At 32.1% G+C, this 16755-nt stretch overlaps 1 protein-coding gene across 9 annotated transcripts in view; it reads left to right on the top strand.

Annotated features, from left to right (window-relative positions):
• LOC135130146 (PDF receptor-like) overlaps nt 1-16755 on the top strand; it is a 204069-nt gene that overhangs the window by 142241 nt on the left and 45073 nt on the right. For all 9 annotated transcript variants that reach the window (XM_064057483.1, XM_064057480.1, XM_064057487.1 and 6 more), the window contains exon 3: nt 16634-16738. In XM_064057483.1, the coding sequence (XP_063913553.1) occupies nt 16634-16738 (105 nt within the window). The remainder of the gene's footprint in view (nt 1-16633; nt 16739-16755) is intronic.

The raw sequence follows: 16755 nt of genomic DNA, 5'->3' as shown, positions 1-16755 counted from the left end.
TTTTGGGTCCTCTGCCTGTCATCGAGCGAGTAAACAAATTTCTTATTGTTTTAATGGATTATTTTACAAAATGGCCAGAAGTAATGCCTGTACTAAATCAAGAGGCTGAAACCATCGCGGAGGTGTTAGTTGACCATGTGTTCTCACGGTTTGGAGTTCCCAAGGAGCTCCATTCAGATCAAGGGCGAAATTTCGAATCCGAAGTATTTCGCGAAACAATGAAGATTATGGGTATTTATAAACCAAGAACGACTCCTTTACACCCCCAATCTGATGGTATGGTGGAACGTTTTAACAGAACACTTCTAGACTATCTCTCGAAATTCGTCAATGAAGATCAGAAAAATTGGGATCAAAAAATTCAACTGGGTTTGCTGACATATAGGACGGCCGTTCACGAAACTACACAGTACACTCCGACCAAAATGATGATGAGCCGGGAACTGCGTCTTCCTGTAGATTTGGTCCTTGGCGGTTCCCCTAATGTAAATAGTCATATCAGCTCAGGATGGGTCAGCGATTTGCAGAGAAACCTTCGGGAAGTTCATGAGTTAGCGAGGAATCAAATACAATTAACCAGCGACCGCATGAAAGCTAGATATGATTTTAGAGCAAATTGTCCTAAATATAAAGAAAGTGATAAGGTGTGGTTATACAATCCACATAGACGTAGGGGAAGGAGTTCTAAACTTCAAAGAAACTGGGAAGGGCCGTACGAAGTACAAAATGCTTGAATGATGTGGTCTACCGTATTCAGAGAGAACAGGGAAGACCTAAAGTAGTTCATAGCGATCGGTTGTGGTATTATAGTAAACACGACGAGGACGTCGATAATAATTAAGGGAAGGACAGTGTTACAAGATACCCATGAAATAAAAAAAAATTGTACTCTCTTGTCAGAAAAATAAAGTTATTTTTCTTTTGCAAGGATTTATTAAGCCCACGTAACAATATATTGCCTCATTCATTGATTTTTTGAGTCACCCTGCAAACATAAGTAATTCTAAGAATTATGAGTGCATTGATAAGCCACAAGTATCGAGTCATAATATTTTACATATTCCAGGGAGGGTTATTTATTAGGCAAAATTTTGAGATGCCGTGATCAATTTTTTGGGAGAGGATAAACGAATAAATTTTGATTAACGATTTACCATGATTGCGATAACCTTAAAACGTCTGGAAAATTTCAGAGCATTCGGTTTAATATTTTCAAGTTTATGTTTGTACATGTAAAATCCCTATGTACCAAAAACGATTCTTCACCCGGTATAAGATTTAAATTCTGGACGCGTTTCTTTAAACTTTCGTGAAACGTTATAAAATGTATTCCCAAATTTTTTCCCATTTTTCTCAATGACACATATTCGTCTTCGGCCACGCTAAGAAGAACAGCTTCAATTTTTTCTACACTAGCACAATGATTATTTTGCTGGCACTTACAATATTTGTTGACAGTATCTTCCTTTTCAAACTACTGCAGGACTTTTTCGATAATCGATGGTCCTGGAATTTGTCGACGTGGGTAGGTACGTTGCTGCAAAAGTTCCTGAAATTTCATGAACTGACGACTCGGCGTAGTACCATTTTACTCAATTAGCTTTCTCCTTTATAGTATAATAAATAATGATTCTTACTGCTTTGCAAGATGAAATGGCCCAAAATTCAGTAATTAGTTACAAATTAATGAACTGTCAGTGAATTGTCACATTTTATGCTTAGTACATTTTTATCACAATTAATGAGTGTTTTCTTTTTATTTCAATACCATAAGGTGTTACAAATTAAATAAATAAAAAGGTATTTACGTAGCTACAGTTTTTAATTCTGTATTTTTATATCTAATGTTTTGTTCCAAAATAATTAGGAGAGCCAATATATTCAAATTTCTATTGAAATTCCAATGTTCAAAAAACGATCCTACACCTGGTATGTACCTATCTGTAATTAAGTGTGTTGAAATTAAAACAGCTTTTCTACTTACTGATACTTTAATAAAAAAAAAACACCGTATTTTTTCGAATTTTCTTTAGTTACAAATTTTAAAATAAACACCATCTTCAAATACAACTTCTATTTTCTGTGACGCCTTCTACCGCGACTTTTCTTTCTTCTTCTTCGCGCACTCACAATATAATGTAAAATTTCTCCCAACACGTACTTATTCCGTGTTCGCTTTAGTGCTCCAAATGCTATGGCTTTATCGATGACTTTTTTCAGTTGTGTTTCAGTACTCTGGCACTGTGGGTATTTTTCTTTTATGTATCCATTAATATGTTTCAAAGTAGCACCACCGTCCATATTTAGGTTTTTTATAGCTGTTAACACTAAACGTGCTGTTTGCTTATTATTTTTAGTGTATGGAGCCATTTATACTTTAATTTTGTTCAAAAGTTTGGCGTTACAAATATAATTTTTACAGTAGCGACTGTCAAACATTTTATCGTTAACTTGATACTTTTTGCGATTAAAATAAATGGTACAGAACCGAGAAACTGCAAGTGATAAAGTTATTAACTTTATAGTATATTTACCTCTATATAGGAAAACAACAATAATGTTTGTAAAAATGTTTCGAATTTATATTTAAGGTACGACAATCTAAAAATTGTTTAACACATCCACATAGATATTTTCTTGTGTACATTTCAGACACTAAAACATTTATTATATTTTACTATATTTTTGATAAAAAGTAACGGTGTCCAGAAAAGACAGAAATCATGATAACAGCGTCAAAACTATAGGTGATGGTATTTTAGTTGAGTTTAGCACTCAGTTATTGGTGATTATAAGTTGTCGCAGCGGTAGTTAAAGATAACTCTCTTAATTATTTGATTCCTTGTAACGTAAATTCTTCTAAATGTAAACTTGTCTATAATAGTTTTGCTTCACAAATTAATAAAATCTATCACTAATAGTTCAAGCTAGATATCTGTCATCCTCTTTTAGCTTTTCAGTTAATCTTGTTAGCAGTAACCAGATCCAGAGCTTTTAAAAAAGTATTATACATTTCTGTGCCGCTGACTACTTCAAGATAAACGAATTCTGTAATAGTATTGACTGCGGTAAGATCCTTAGTGACTATACCAATAATTGTGATGTTAATGTAGTGTTGTGCTTATTTTATACATAGTTACGTACATAAAACTCGTTATTTACTTTTTTGTGCCGCTATACACGAAACGTGCGTCTAGCTTCCTGATTGGTTTACTTCCAGGATGAAGTACTTAAAAAAAGCAATTGCATACATACAAGCTGAGCGACAGCTAAGGTGATTATGTAGCTTTTGCTAATATTCGTAAACAACGTCAAATCAAATTTGCATGTATTATAACAAGCTTATACCTACTAATTACAATAATCTCCTTAAAATCAATGTTACTGATAATATTAAACTTCTTCAGCAGCTGACATACATAAATAAATGGGTTCTGACTCTGATGGCATGCGTTTAGCGGATTCACCATTATTTCATATCTCTTAATTCTGGAAATTCCTGCGGCAAGGAAACATGCATTTATTATTAGACAATATTTTTATTAGGTTAGTCATTCGATATTTCGTTAATTATTAAAGATAGAAAAAAGCCTAAGACCAAAGTTATATGGCTGTTTGTGCATCATAAAGTAAAATTATTTTCACAAAATGTTTCAATTTTTTCGAACAATAATCATAATGAGGACTATTTTCGTAGGAAGATATTCTATGTTTGCAAACCTCTAATAAAATATTGTTTCTTGTTGAAAAATTATGGCTAAAATTGGTTTTCCGAAACTGGAAGATATATGTTTTAACATATATTAAAATGTTATAAATAAATAGATACAGTACCGTGAAAATCTTCAGTTCTTTAAAAACATTTTTGCAAATAATTTGTTGTAGTATCTACTCCTGCAGTATATCGTATGGGTTCCTCTTCTGTGAGAAGACAAACTCATTCAAACCAAAAAAGAAATATGTATTTTGCAATTACGCTCCGCCCCTCGGTCTAACAACGAATGAAAAATTCATCACAACTGAGTTCGGGGCGGGTGGGTGGGGCTTAACTTCTGTTTTTTTTTTTTAATATATAGAGTTGTCTTTCAACAACAGGATGGTTAAACATATTGTCAGTTTCTTGTCGGCAAAAGAAAACTTCGTATATTAAGAAAAAAGAGACAAAATATAAGCCCCGCCCACCCTCCCCTTCTCAATTCTGATGAATATTTTATTCATCGTGAGCTGAAGGGCGGAGTTTAGCTACAAAATCCTCATTTCTCTACAAGAAATTACCATATGAAATTTGTATGTTTTTAAAAGGGTAGAATTTTGTAGCGAAATATTGATGTTGCAATTAAACTCCGCCCTTCGGTCTGATTAGGAATGAAAAACTCATCACAATTGAGATCGGGGCGGGTGGGTGGGGTTTAATCTTTGTTTTTTTTTAAATATATATAGTTCTCTTTCAACAACAGGATAGTTAAACATATTGTTATTTTCTTGTCGGCAAAAAAAGACTTCGTATATTAATAAAAATGGACCAAATGTAAGCCCCGCCCACCCACCCCCTCTCAATTGTGATGAATATTTTATTCATCGTGAGCTGAAGGGCGGAGTTTAGCTACAAAATCCTTATTTCTCTACAAGAAATTACCATATGAAATTTGTGTGTTTTTAAAAGGGTAGAATTTTTTAGAGAAATATTGATGTTGCAATTAAACTCCCCCCTTCGGTCTGATTAGGAATGAAAAACTCATCACAATTGAGATCGGGGCGGGTGGGTGTTTTTTTTAATATATAGAGTTTTCTTCAACAACAAGATAGTTAAACATATTCTCAGTTTCTTGTCGCCAAAAGAAGACTATGTTCGTAAACATAGAATATCTTCCTACGAAAATAGTCCTCATTATGATTACTGTTCGAAAAAATTGAAACATTTGAATATTCTTTGTAATTTAGTACTTATACCCCAGGCCAATATTTCATATGATAGCAAAGACTGCATTCGAGCGGAATAAATACATTTTTAGCATACTGAATAAGTGCTATAACTGTTTATTGAATTTGATTGAATTGTTTGATTATTATTTAAGGTTATTTGAAAGGTGGTTTGTCAAAATTCCATTGAACATTTGAGAAGAGCACATATTTTAGCAACTTGGTATAATTTTAGAATTTTTCATAACCAGAAATGCGGAAATGAATCATAAGCTTTCTTATAATCGCCAAAACTTATACCTACATATATTCCTGTTTTCTTTCCTAGCTTGTTCACAGATGATGGAATTTACGATTAATTGTTCTTTGCAACCAAAGGATCCTTTAATGCATCGTTTTTGTCCTTCGTTGATGATGGATTTAAAGTAGTGTTGATAGATTTTTACTTCTCGAACGTAAGCTGAGAAAGTATTGTAATCGAGTCCATTGGTTATTTTCATCTTTTCTCGACGTTTTATAACCCTTAAAGTACGAAAACATAGGTCTCCCGTTTCCGTCTGTCTGCCATCTGCCCGCGTCTGGGTCAACAGAGAATCTTCTAACCTATCTGGCCGATTGTTGTCAAATTTCGTATGTATATTAGGAATATCGTGTAGATAATAAAACGCTAACCAAATAATAAATATTTATAATATTTTAGTTTAATTTGTTGGAATATGCGTCACTACTCCTACTCTCTTCTTTTTTTCTATTCTTTTGGTAATCGGAACAACATATATCTGAATTTTGAAAGTCTTAAAATTAATCTCTTTAGTATAAAAATATTTCCCACTGAAAAGCAGCACCGGAATCGAAACAGCAGCCTCTGAATTTTCATTAATCCTACGTAAACAGCAGTTCAGTACACAAATCGAGTTTTGTGGCACAAAACACGTCGAAATAAATTGTCATGTGGTAGTTGTGGTTTGATCTGAACTTAGGTTCTATTTACAATGCAATAATTTTGTTAGGATTGTTTTATTTATTTATAATCATAAAATATACTCACTTTTTCTAGTATTTAAATCTGTGAAAGGGCGAACTAATTTAAAATGTGTACCTACCTATGCTCTCTTTGAAAATGTAAAACATCAACATTTAAAAAATTTCAAATCAAGCTGTCCCCAAGTTTCTTCTTTGAAAGATAATAAACTAATCGAAGGACTGTCGTCGAGTGGTGGCAGCAAGTTACTAAAATGCGCTTGCATAAAACATGACCTAGTGCAATCTTCTTTATTATACACATTCTAAATTTAACTTGCACTACACAGCTGTAAAGTTTTACAAACATAAGATTTCTGGTATTACTCTCCCATTGACTGCGCTTTTTCCAATTAAATTTTAACTATCACGCCACTTTGTTGATTTATGGTCAAAGGGCCGTCCGCACTAAATAAACTCTTACTTCAAAGACCTTTCTAACTTTATACTTAACAGAAATAGAGGAAATTATTAACTAACAAACCACAGCGAAGGCATGTGTGCGACTTGTTGATATTTTTTTTAAAACATTATTCACAGAATTTTTAGATGTATACCCGTTTTTCACTGGTTAAATATCCGGCGTAAAACATTTCTGTCACATACGCAAGTATTTTCTCTGTGCATCCTGTCTCGACGCAAATGTTGACATTTCACCATATGTATGGTTTCATAAATGGCAAAGACCGGAAAAACACAGTTAACTGTAGTAGTAGTAACAGCCGGAATAAGTTACCCCAAATTCACAAAATATGGTAAAAACAAAGTTGTACTTTACATAATAACATATTGCCAGAATTTCTTCCCCTTCCCTCCCCCCATCGAAACAAATCGTTAGCTGAATTAAAAAACGTAATTGAGAAAGTAGCGTAACGTAAATTTTGGTTTTCATTTCGACAGTGTTGAAATTTACATATTATGATAGTTAAAAGTAAAATATTGTTTTGATGAATAATTCAAATCTATTCAAATTCTATCACCACCAGAGCGCAATGAAACTTGTCGTTAGTAATATTTGTACCCTGCACACAATTTGAATCGGGCGATACATAATTTGTAATCGAATTGTCCTTTGAAAGGATTCTGCATGTCGGTAATCAAACCGCATTAATAAATGACAAAAAATAACAAATGTAAAAGCAATAATGGCGGATATTTTTTAATAAAATAAGTATGAAGTTATAACGAAAATTAACAAGATTATAATGAAATGAAATTAAAATAAATTACAGTAAATGCTGAATATGTTGACCATTTTGTTGTGGCCATAATTAATGAGCTCTCCGCCTAACCTCACGGATCACCTGTTGCAGTGTCGTGTATTATCTGTTTCAAATTAGGTTGACAGAATTATCGGCAATTAGATTTAATTTTTTTTTTAACTTTTCTGTGACCGCAGCATTAAACATATAATTTTCTTTCATTAACTTTTCAGCTTGATAATACCAAAATTAAAAGCTATGTTATCACTTTTAAAGATAAACATACGTGAACTGTATACCTGTTACTATTTAACTCATGCAAATTAATTAGCAACATTGAGATAAAAAAATTTCTTTTAAAAGGAGATTAGATTTTAAAATTATTTAAATCGTATGTAAACAATTACTTTATGGCTACTTTTAATTTCTGAAATAGATTCATTTGCGCAAAAACCCATTCACATTAATTTATGATTTATGGGTTATAATTATGTCTTGTAAAAACAGAATGAAAGCTGCCGCCATTTTATGTACATAACAGAAAAACCAAGCATAAACATTTACTTTTAATTATTTCTATCAGCTTCTGAAATTATTAGATCCAATGAAATATTTTTACGTTTCGAATAAAGTTATGAACAAGCACAATAAGATATGTGTAACTAAAGTAGAAATATGTAACAGTTAAGAAAGTTTTTACATAATTGAGAATGCAAAAATTTAGTCACCCAGTGAAAACACTACCATGCATTTCAGCCGAAAGTAGCGAAGTTAATCTAAAACAATGTTTGTTTTCAAAAGCGTATCTGCAAGCTTTTTATTGAAACATAACATATTTTGTATATCTTTCATTTAAAACGGACCGCCTATTGAATATCTGATGCTGAACAGAGGAAATTTTGAATTTTAATAAATCTACTTTAAATTGGAATTTGGAATATGCTGAACATTAAGTAAAATATAACTGTGTTTCCTCTCCCTAAAAAATTAATAAATTTTGCAGAATATGAGTGTGTATTTGTGCTTTATTAACACTTTCATTTTTGTAGAATTGCTTATGCAAAGTGACTCAAAATACTTAATAAAACAAAACCGTTAATAAAAAATACTTTAAACAAAATAAACTATAAATTTTTAGATGATCAAATCAAATAATCAAACAAGAGGAAAACTAAAAATATATAAAAGAAAAAATCTGCTAAATTATTTCCATATCCTCATAAAAATGTCTCGAGACTCAGGACATTATGTAACAAATATGAAAGATTTTCCACACGCTTTCATTTTCAAAAAATGTAAAGTTTCCTTTGAATGCTCTCAAAGTGGATTCAAAACCCGACAGGAATATACATATATTGTATACATATTATAAAAACAACCTTGTATCAACACAAAGCGAAATTGTCATTAAAATGGTTCAATTCGTGATATCGTATATGACAGACACGAGAAAAAAAAACTGGAATTTACTTATGAGAAGTATGATCAAATTCCGTTCATCGTTTACTCTGAAAAGATTCCTTACGTACACAATTTATGTGCGTGCGTTCTAGTAAAATTCTGTTCTCGTTCATTATTTTTTATTACTTCCTTCTTTGAACTCTCAATGTTGTTAGACTTGATAAATAAAACGACTTTTTTAAACGCCAACCTGCCAAAGTTGGACCATATTTTATCACCTCCTTCATGAGTTATTTTCGAATTATGCTAAAAATGTTGTAATATAATTTATCATAATCTAGTCCATTATTAAAAAAAAGCACCATCTTAAATTAAAAACAAGGCTTCGAAAAATTTTCTTTTAAATAATTGCATGCCACCTTAAAACTGTGTATTATATTTTAATTTGATAAGTAAAAAGAGTCTTTTAAAAAATTTGGTCGAAAGTTATTTCGACAGAACTTCCCTCTTCCCTAAGTCAAACAAACAGCTTCAAAAAATTTAAAAAGTTAACTCTGAGAATTGTATTTTTAATAATGACCCCTATGAGCTAAAATTAATATATGTATGTGTGGATTGTTAATATACAGGTAAACTAGTATGCAAATATTTCAAGTGAGTTTTTCGATATGTGACAATACAAAATTTGACAACTATCCATCCAGTAGTTTCGGAGATTATCTGTATAACAAAAATAATAGTTTAAAAAACTAAAAAAACACGCTTTTATTGCTAATCGAACTAAAAACTAGAAAATAATTTTTAATGACAGAGTTTAATATTACAGTAGTAGAAGATCAAACAATCAATCATAATAAATCACCTCAAATTAAAATTATAATAAAATTTAAGTTATTAACAGAATAATTCAATTCAGAGTAAAAAGCGTGGGGTGCTTGACATTTTAAATATTACAATCATTCTATTGGCAACTATCTATGAGAGGATAGTTATGAACCGCAGTAAAATGCACCCCACGCTTTTTACTCTGAATTGAATTATTCTGTTAATAACTTAAATTTTATTATAATTTTAATTTGAGGTGATTTATTATGATTGATTGTTTGATCTTCTACTACTGTAATATTAAACTCTGTCATTAAAAATTATTTTCTAGTTTTTAGTTCGATTAGCAATAAAAGCGTGTTTTTTTAGTTTTTTAAACTATTATTTATTTTTCATTTTTTAGTCTGCGACAAATTCATAAATTGGGGAATTAATTACTTATTTAGATTTTTCTAGGAAGAACCACTCAGTGGTCTCCGTATGATCGATCAACGGGAATTAGTTCGAAATCAATCGCCCTCACGGACCAACGGGACACAATTCATCATTGTGGTTAGTTTTACCCCCCAAATAGTTAATTTTCCTCCATGTTTGTATTTCTGAATCAAAATTTGTTATCTTTATTTAAGTTGGTGAGAATTCATGATTAGATATGTTTTAATTATAATTAATTCCTTCTTTACCGACTGTAAAACCAAAGCTATGCAGAAATTGTCCTTGAAACAGAAATAATCGGTATAGATCGGTATAATCGACACGGAGAGAGATAACCGTGGTATATACTGACACAATTAAGATGCGATCAGCCATTTTATTTGCACACGTTTAGTTAATTAAAAGTCCGTTCTTGTTTTTTTCATTTAATATCCGTTATTTGTATTTTAATCAAGACAATAATTATTACAACGAAGAGTAAACCAGATACTACAGGCATGCGCAGATCGCGCGCTAGCTTTATCTCTTTTACTCCACTACACAGGATCCATAAAAGAATTTATAAATCCTGGCGGTCCTAATAAGGATAATGGGAAACTGTTATCAAATTATTGCATTGTCATCGATCCTTGAGACGTGTGCAAAGTTTCAAGATGATCAGACTTTTAGAAACCGATGAAAATTAAGCTCAAAGATTCCGTTACATACATACATAGATACATACAACCCAAGCTAATAAAAGCGTGATAAAAAATCGACACAAACGCGGACAGACGGCAGACAGCTGATAAACAGAAGCGTCGAGAAAACATGAAGGTAGGCAGTCGCCCGATGGACCCTATTACGAGGCTTACTTTGCTTGCGCTTGGGAAGTAAAAAAATGTTTTATTTCACGAGTCTAGTAACCTTAAGGACAAGAAAAACGTTAAATCATTGTAGAACAAGGTGAAATCAAATTCAATAGTTATATGAGCTACTCTGTTGAAAACAGTTATAAACCTAAAAAAACCTAAACCGAAATAAAATTGTCTGTTTATGAAATTTATTTCATCGCCTAGTTGGTGTGAGTAGAAAACAGCTAATGATTCGATACTAAAAACGTTGCAATATATGGAAACCATGTAATGAAGAAGTAGGTACTTCATTTATGCTGTATGTTGCTTATACTAACAGGTTACACATAAAATTTAAAATGTGGGAGCAAAATGGTAACACAATACAGGCTGCCGCATCCAAGTTTGGATATAGGGAATCAACATGAGGAACTGGTTTTTATTTTATAATATCTCCCCAGATGACATTAAAGTTATTATTGAGTGATGTATTCGTGGAAGTAAAGGAGGGCTATCTGCCAGTATTTTTTTCAAATCGTTGTATTGCGCGAATTCACTTAAAAATCATATTTTGAAATTAGCACTCGATCCGATTTGTCGTACAACGTTCCGTAGCAGTTCGAGGATCTCGTTTTTGGATTAGCCACGGAAAATCGAAATGTCAAAGTGTATTTAGAAATTATCTCTGGATTCTCACTTAGGAATCACTGAACAACTCAAACTGATGATTATTGTAAGACACATTAAACGGTATAAATACACAAATTGGTACATGAATCCCTCCACGAAACTCCTGGCCGTAGTGCGCGACCACGTCAAACGAGCATCTCTGACTACGGGTGTAGGCCGTATCCAAAAAGCCCGAGATGAAGCCCTTCGCGCAGCTCGTCTTCCTAAACACCTCCATCGGCAGCATCGTAATACATCCTGGAGGCCCGTCAAGCTAAGGATTCACTCGCTGTACCTCACTCAGTAATCACTCAACAACTCAAACTGAATTATTTTATCCAGTGTGATGATTATTGTAGGGCACTTTTGCCACTGTTACCTCCACAAATGCATCACTCAATAGTAAAATCATCTGAGGAGACATTATAGAATAAAAACCAATTCCCTACGTCCAAACTTAGATGCGGCACCCTGTATAAAAATACAATCTTTTGCAAAAAGTTACAAAGTAAAATATCAGTGAACTGGTGTCACAAGCTCGGTAGCGTCTTATGAAATATGAACTACAAACGTAAGAGTATATTTCTGCTTAAATTTTAATATTTAGCTTTGAAACATCGCCTTAACTTGTATCAACATAGATTTGATGTTAAACGCAGTTTAAAGCAAACATTAATTATTTGACTCAACTTAGCTGTCGAAAGGCTGTTCTAATCATAGAGATCTCAGACTGGAGAGATGTTAGAGAGAGAGGGTACGGTGACCATTTGAGAGGTCCGAATCGGTAGGCAAAACAGCAGAGCAACTTCCAGTTAAAATTTACTTTTAATTACTCACTTCCTGGTGTGTGTGGCATTTCTGTGCAGTTCTAAAGTGCTTGTTTTCTTACAATCGCAATAATAACAATCATATTCACGATGGTTATATCTTGTTGTGCATTTGGATGCGAGGAGTGGCATCACAAAGGCTGTAATATTTCATTTCATCGGTGAGATATCTGCTGAATAATTTTTTCATACAATCTTTATTTAATTTAATTTCAGTTTTCCGACAAATCTGTTGCTAAGAAAGCAATGGATTGTTGCACTTAAACGAGATAAATTTGTTCGGACGTCTGCGTCAAGAGTGTGTAGCAAACATTTTAAAAATGAGAATTTTCAGCCGTTAACAAATTCTGTTAATCCCACACAACAACTGAGAATTTCAAAAAAGGACGCAGTACCATTCATTTTCAATTTTTCAAAACAAAAAAAATGAAACAAGGCCTAGAAAACTGACTAACAATGAGACCCAATGAGACTCTTTCGGCACTGCTAAATTAAAAAAAAGAGAGGTGGACTTACAAAGCCATCAGTTGATGTCATCAAAGTTTGTAAGATAGCTGAAACCACTTTCAGAACTATGAAATATAATATTTCAGCGAATGTTATTAATATTGTTACAATTAAAACCATTAGATTACTAAATTTCAGAAATATGTTTAATGTCTTAAATGACCACATTTTGGATCAAGATCCACTTAACAATCATGTAGTCCAGTTGGTCTATGTAATTTTACGTATTTTTTTATTATTAGACTGAATTATGAAAACAGCAGAAATAGTCAAGTTCCTAATAAAATCAGACAGGTATACACAAAATTAATTTTGTTCAATAAATTGTGTGTTTATATTCATTTTGTATTGTATGTATATACAGTGTCCTACAAAATAAAAAAAAAACGACAACAAAGAATTTTAAAATCATTTTTACATGATCTCCTATTTAACTCAACGGCACCGAAGCTCGTTCTTGCCTACCGATACGTGTTGGCCTTGTCTAACAACACTCACTGTAGATATGTTTATTTCTCTCTCTAGTTGTCACCGCATGCGAGCGGGATTACGCGCCTCAACATTCCATCCATTAGTTATTAGATCATTGGTTCTAATAAACTCGTTGGTAGATTTATTTCAGAACTTCGTGTATTCAAACGAGATGAAACCATCAGTTAAATGTGCGTCGCTTGAATGATGCCGTTGTGGCACTATACTCTACACATACAACCGTGGTTTTAAACAATTTTTATCACAAACATATTGTCGACTGACATTATTTATAATTAAACCAAAAAAAATATGTTTTCGTACCAGAAAAAACATTACGATTTGTGATTGACTTTGAAGTGAATTTTACATTTAACAGTAATAGTTTGGTAAATAAGACTATGTGACAGCAAAGCAAAAGCAGATACGAATATGTGTTACAATAACATTTTAACATTTACCTAGTGCCTTTAACTATCTGTTTAAACCTTTACGATGAAGAAATGTGAGAAATGACTACTGGATGTTCAACGTAACTACGCGTCAGAGTTCTTTTGAAAAATGAGTGAAGTAAAATTTGGAAGAATAAAAATTTCTCAGTGTGAAAACTTGCTAATGAAGTTGTAAGTAAGATGCTAACCACAAATTGTCTAATCATCCCCACCAATGGTATGACATTATCTCCAAAATTTACAATAATAAATACTCCTATTATATAAATTGTATAAAATAAGGTATTCCTGTACTTGTGGTTTATCAGTCCTTGTTGAATTTTACAATTTAATTTTGAAATTACAAAATTAAATACTCTGAAAACTTGCAAAAGTATAGCATGTTTCTTTACCTGTACTTTAACGGCCTGCAAGTATCTTTATTTTAACTTATATGGGTTTTCATAAAAGATAAATAAAATTCGCAAATTTTAATTTTTCCAAAATTTCATATTTATTCGCCTGTATTTCTAAATAACTTTTTTTATTGGTCATTCCATTTAAAATCCTGAAACTGCAGGGCGCAGAAATATAGTTTACATTGATTTATTTATATAAATGAAAATAGCGTCATTTAAGAACATACAAGAAAGTTAAAGCCTCAAAACTATCCACAAAATTATTTAAGATATAGCAGTAAAACGTTCTCGAAAGCTTTTGTTTTTGTTATATAAATCAAAATAATTATAAAAAAACTTTTCTTACAAATGAAGTACACTACATAACGAATACGAATATGGTATAATAATAATAATAATAATAATAATAATTTATTTTCATGCTTCACTTCACATTACAAATACATGTAATAAGTTTGCAAACGTCAAAAATAAATACAGTTTTATACATAGTGAAAATAACTATCACAATTTCACACATTAAAATAACAAAACATTTTACATACTGAAATAGCTAAAAAATTCCTCAAAAGAGTAGAAGGCTCCATTGCACAGCAAATCTTTAGTAAAGAATTTAAATTTATTTAAGTCCAGATTTTTATACTTAGTAGGTAACACATTATAGAAGTGAACTGCATGGTATTTATGTGCCACCTGTGTCCTTGTTAATCTCGCGGCTTCCAAATAAATTTTATCTTTGTTCCTTGTATCATGGTGATGGATATCAGTGTGAGCATTGAACTCTTTGATGTGTTTTCTAATGTACAAAAGACATTGATAAATAAATAAACTAGGCAACGTCATGATTTTGAGTTTTTTAAATGCATCTCTGCAATCATCCCTGAATCTGAGACCACACATTATTCGAACTACACGTCTCTGGAGCGCAGACACTTCATGACGAATACTCGCGTGCCCCCAAAGTAACAAGCCATACAGCAAGTGCGATTGAAATAATGCCATGTAAGATGAACGTATAGTTCCCTCGTCCACTGAATTTACCAAATTGCGAATGATAAAAGTATTCTTACATAACTTATTACACAGTTGGGCACCATGTTGTTTCCATAACAGTTGACAGTCAAAGGTGACCCCGAGAAAATTGGTGAATTCGTATATTTTCATGTTCAGCAAGCTTGCATCAGGAACATGTTTGAGAGTAAACATAATTTGCACACACTTGCTTTGATTTATAGCCAGTCCATTACTATGAAGCCAATCAAAGGCCAATCTCTGAGTTGAAATATTGTTCTGTACCACATCTTTGATGTCATTTCCTCTGTTGGTAATGGTCGTATCATCCGCGAATAGTACGGTCCCTTCGTTGTTCAAAGAAGCAGGCAAATCATTCACAAAAACTAGAAATAAGAATGGACCTAGGATAGACCCTTGAGGCACCCCACTATTTATTGGTAAAAAATCAGAATCAGAATTTTCAGTAGTGACTCGTTGGGAACGATTTTTAAGAAAAGATGTTATGATACTAATGGCTGAAGGATGGATATTATTAGAGTCTGTAGCATTATATTTTAACATGCAATTATTTTTTTGAAATGAATATTTATTTACTTACTCAGTAAATATTACTTCAGTAAAATTTAAAAAATGCTGAATACATAAATATCTCCTACTGACATTTAATGAAAAAACAATAAATTGAAACTTATAACTTCAGTTTTATTCACCATTAAAATGGTAAATGCAATTTTAGTTTAAGTAATATGGAAATCAAGGTATAAAAATATCTACCTACTAAGCTAGTTCAAGAAAAGAAAATTCTTATTATAAATATTTATAGTACAGTCGGTCATAAAATTTTATTTTCATTGTCGACAAAAGCCAAACTTCTTTTTCAAACTAGATTGTTTTATTTATTTATATTTTTCAAACTGATGATTCTTCCGCACTCACAATAACTGTTTGCTTTTTTCAGATATTAATGTAACTATAAGCGTGAAAAGTACAATAAACATTTTGAGATGACGTCATCATTTTCTTGGGGGAGATGAATAGACCGTGGCAAGGGAATCTTCAAGATAATATAAAACCTAAAATTTCAAAGCATGGTTTGCTATTTTGAGAATGAGATTATCTGTCAAAGAATACTCATAAGCATTACAGATGATCAATTGACAACACAGATACGGAAAAAATCACAGATTTGCACTATCTTGTATATACTCTTTCTATACTTGCCGCGAACATTCGTATGTAAAAGCTGTCTATAAGAACATAATTTTGTCAAAATTTTGTTAGTTGAATTGATTGTTTACACCAACTTTTTGTAATTTGCTGCATTTTGAACAGAATGAATGTACTGAAATGTAAAAGAATTTTCTGCTTTTCTAAACAACTCATTCAACAATGAAAATAAAAGCTCGTCGCGTAAGCTTAGTTAAAATCGTGCAACTTTTGGTGCGTAACTGTATATTATATTTCAGCCTACGTCGAACCTTTATCCTTCGGCATAAATATCCGATAACCTGATGGTTACACAAGATCAATTTAAAAGATAATAAACATAAATCCATCGTACTAATATTTGATACATTATACCTACACTCTCGGGTTTATTTTTCAATATCTAAAGAATAAATTCATAATAACAGCTAAATATAATTTGTCTGGTTTCAGCCTGGTGTCCAGTTATTTTCGATAACTACCTCTGCTGGCCTGCTACACCTCCTGGGCAAAACGCTACACTGCCCTGTCCGTACGTGAAAGGAGTAATTGATGGAGGTATTTTCACCACGTAG

The sequence above is a fragment of the Zophobas morio genome, unplaced genomic scaffold, assembly GCF_036711695.1.
Source record: "Zophobas morio isolate AGI-343-1 ecotype UQ-CSIRO unplaced genomic scaffold, CSIRO_AGI_Zmor_V1 ptg000017l, whole genome shotgun sequence".
Taxonomy (NCBI): Eukaryota; Metazoa; Arthropoda; class Insecta; order Coleoptera; family Tenebrionidae; genus Zophobas; species Zophobas morio.
This window is presented reverse-complemented; position numbering and strand designations above follow the sequence as displayed.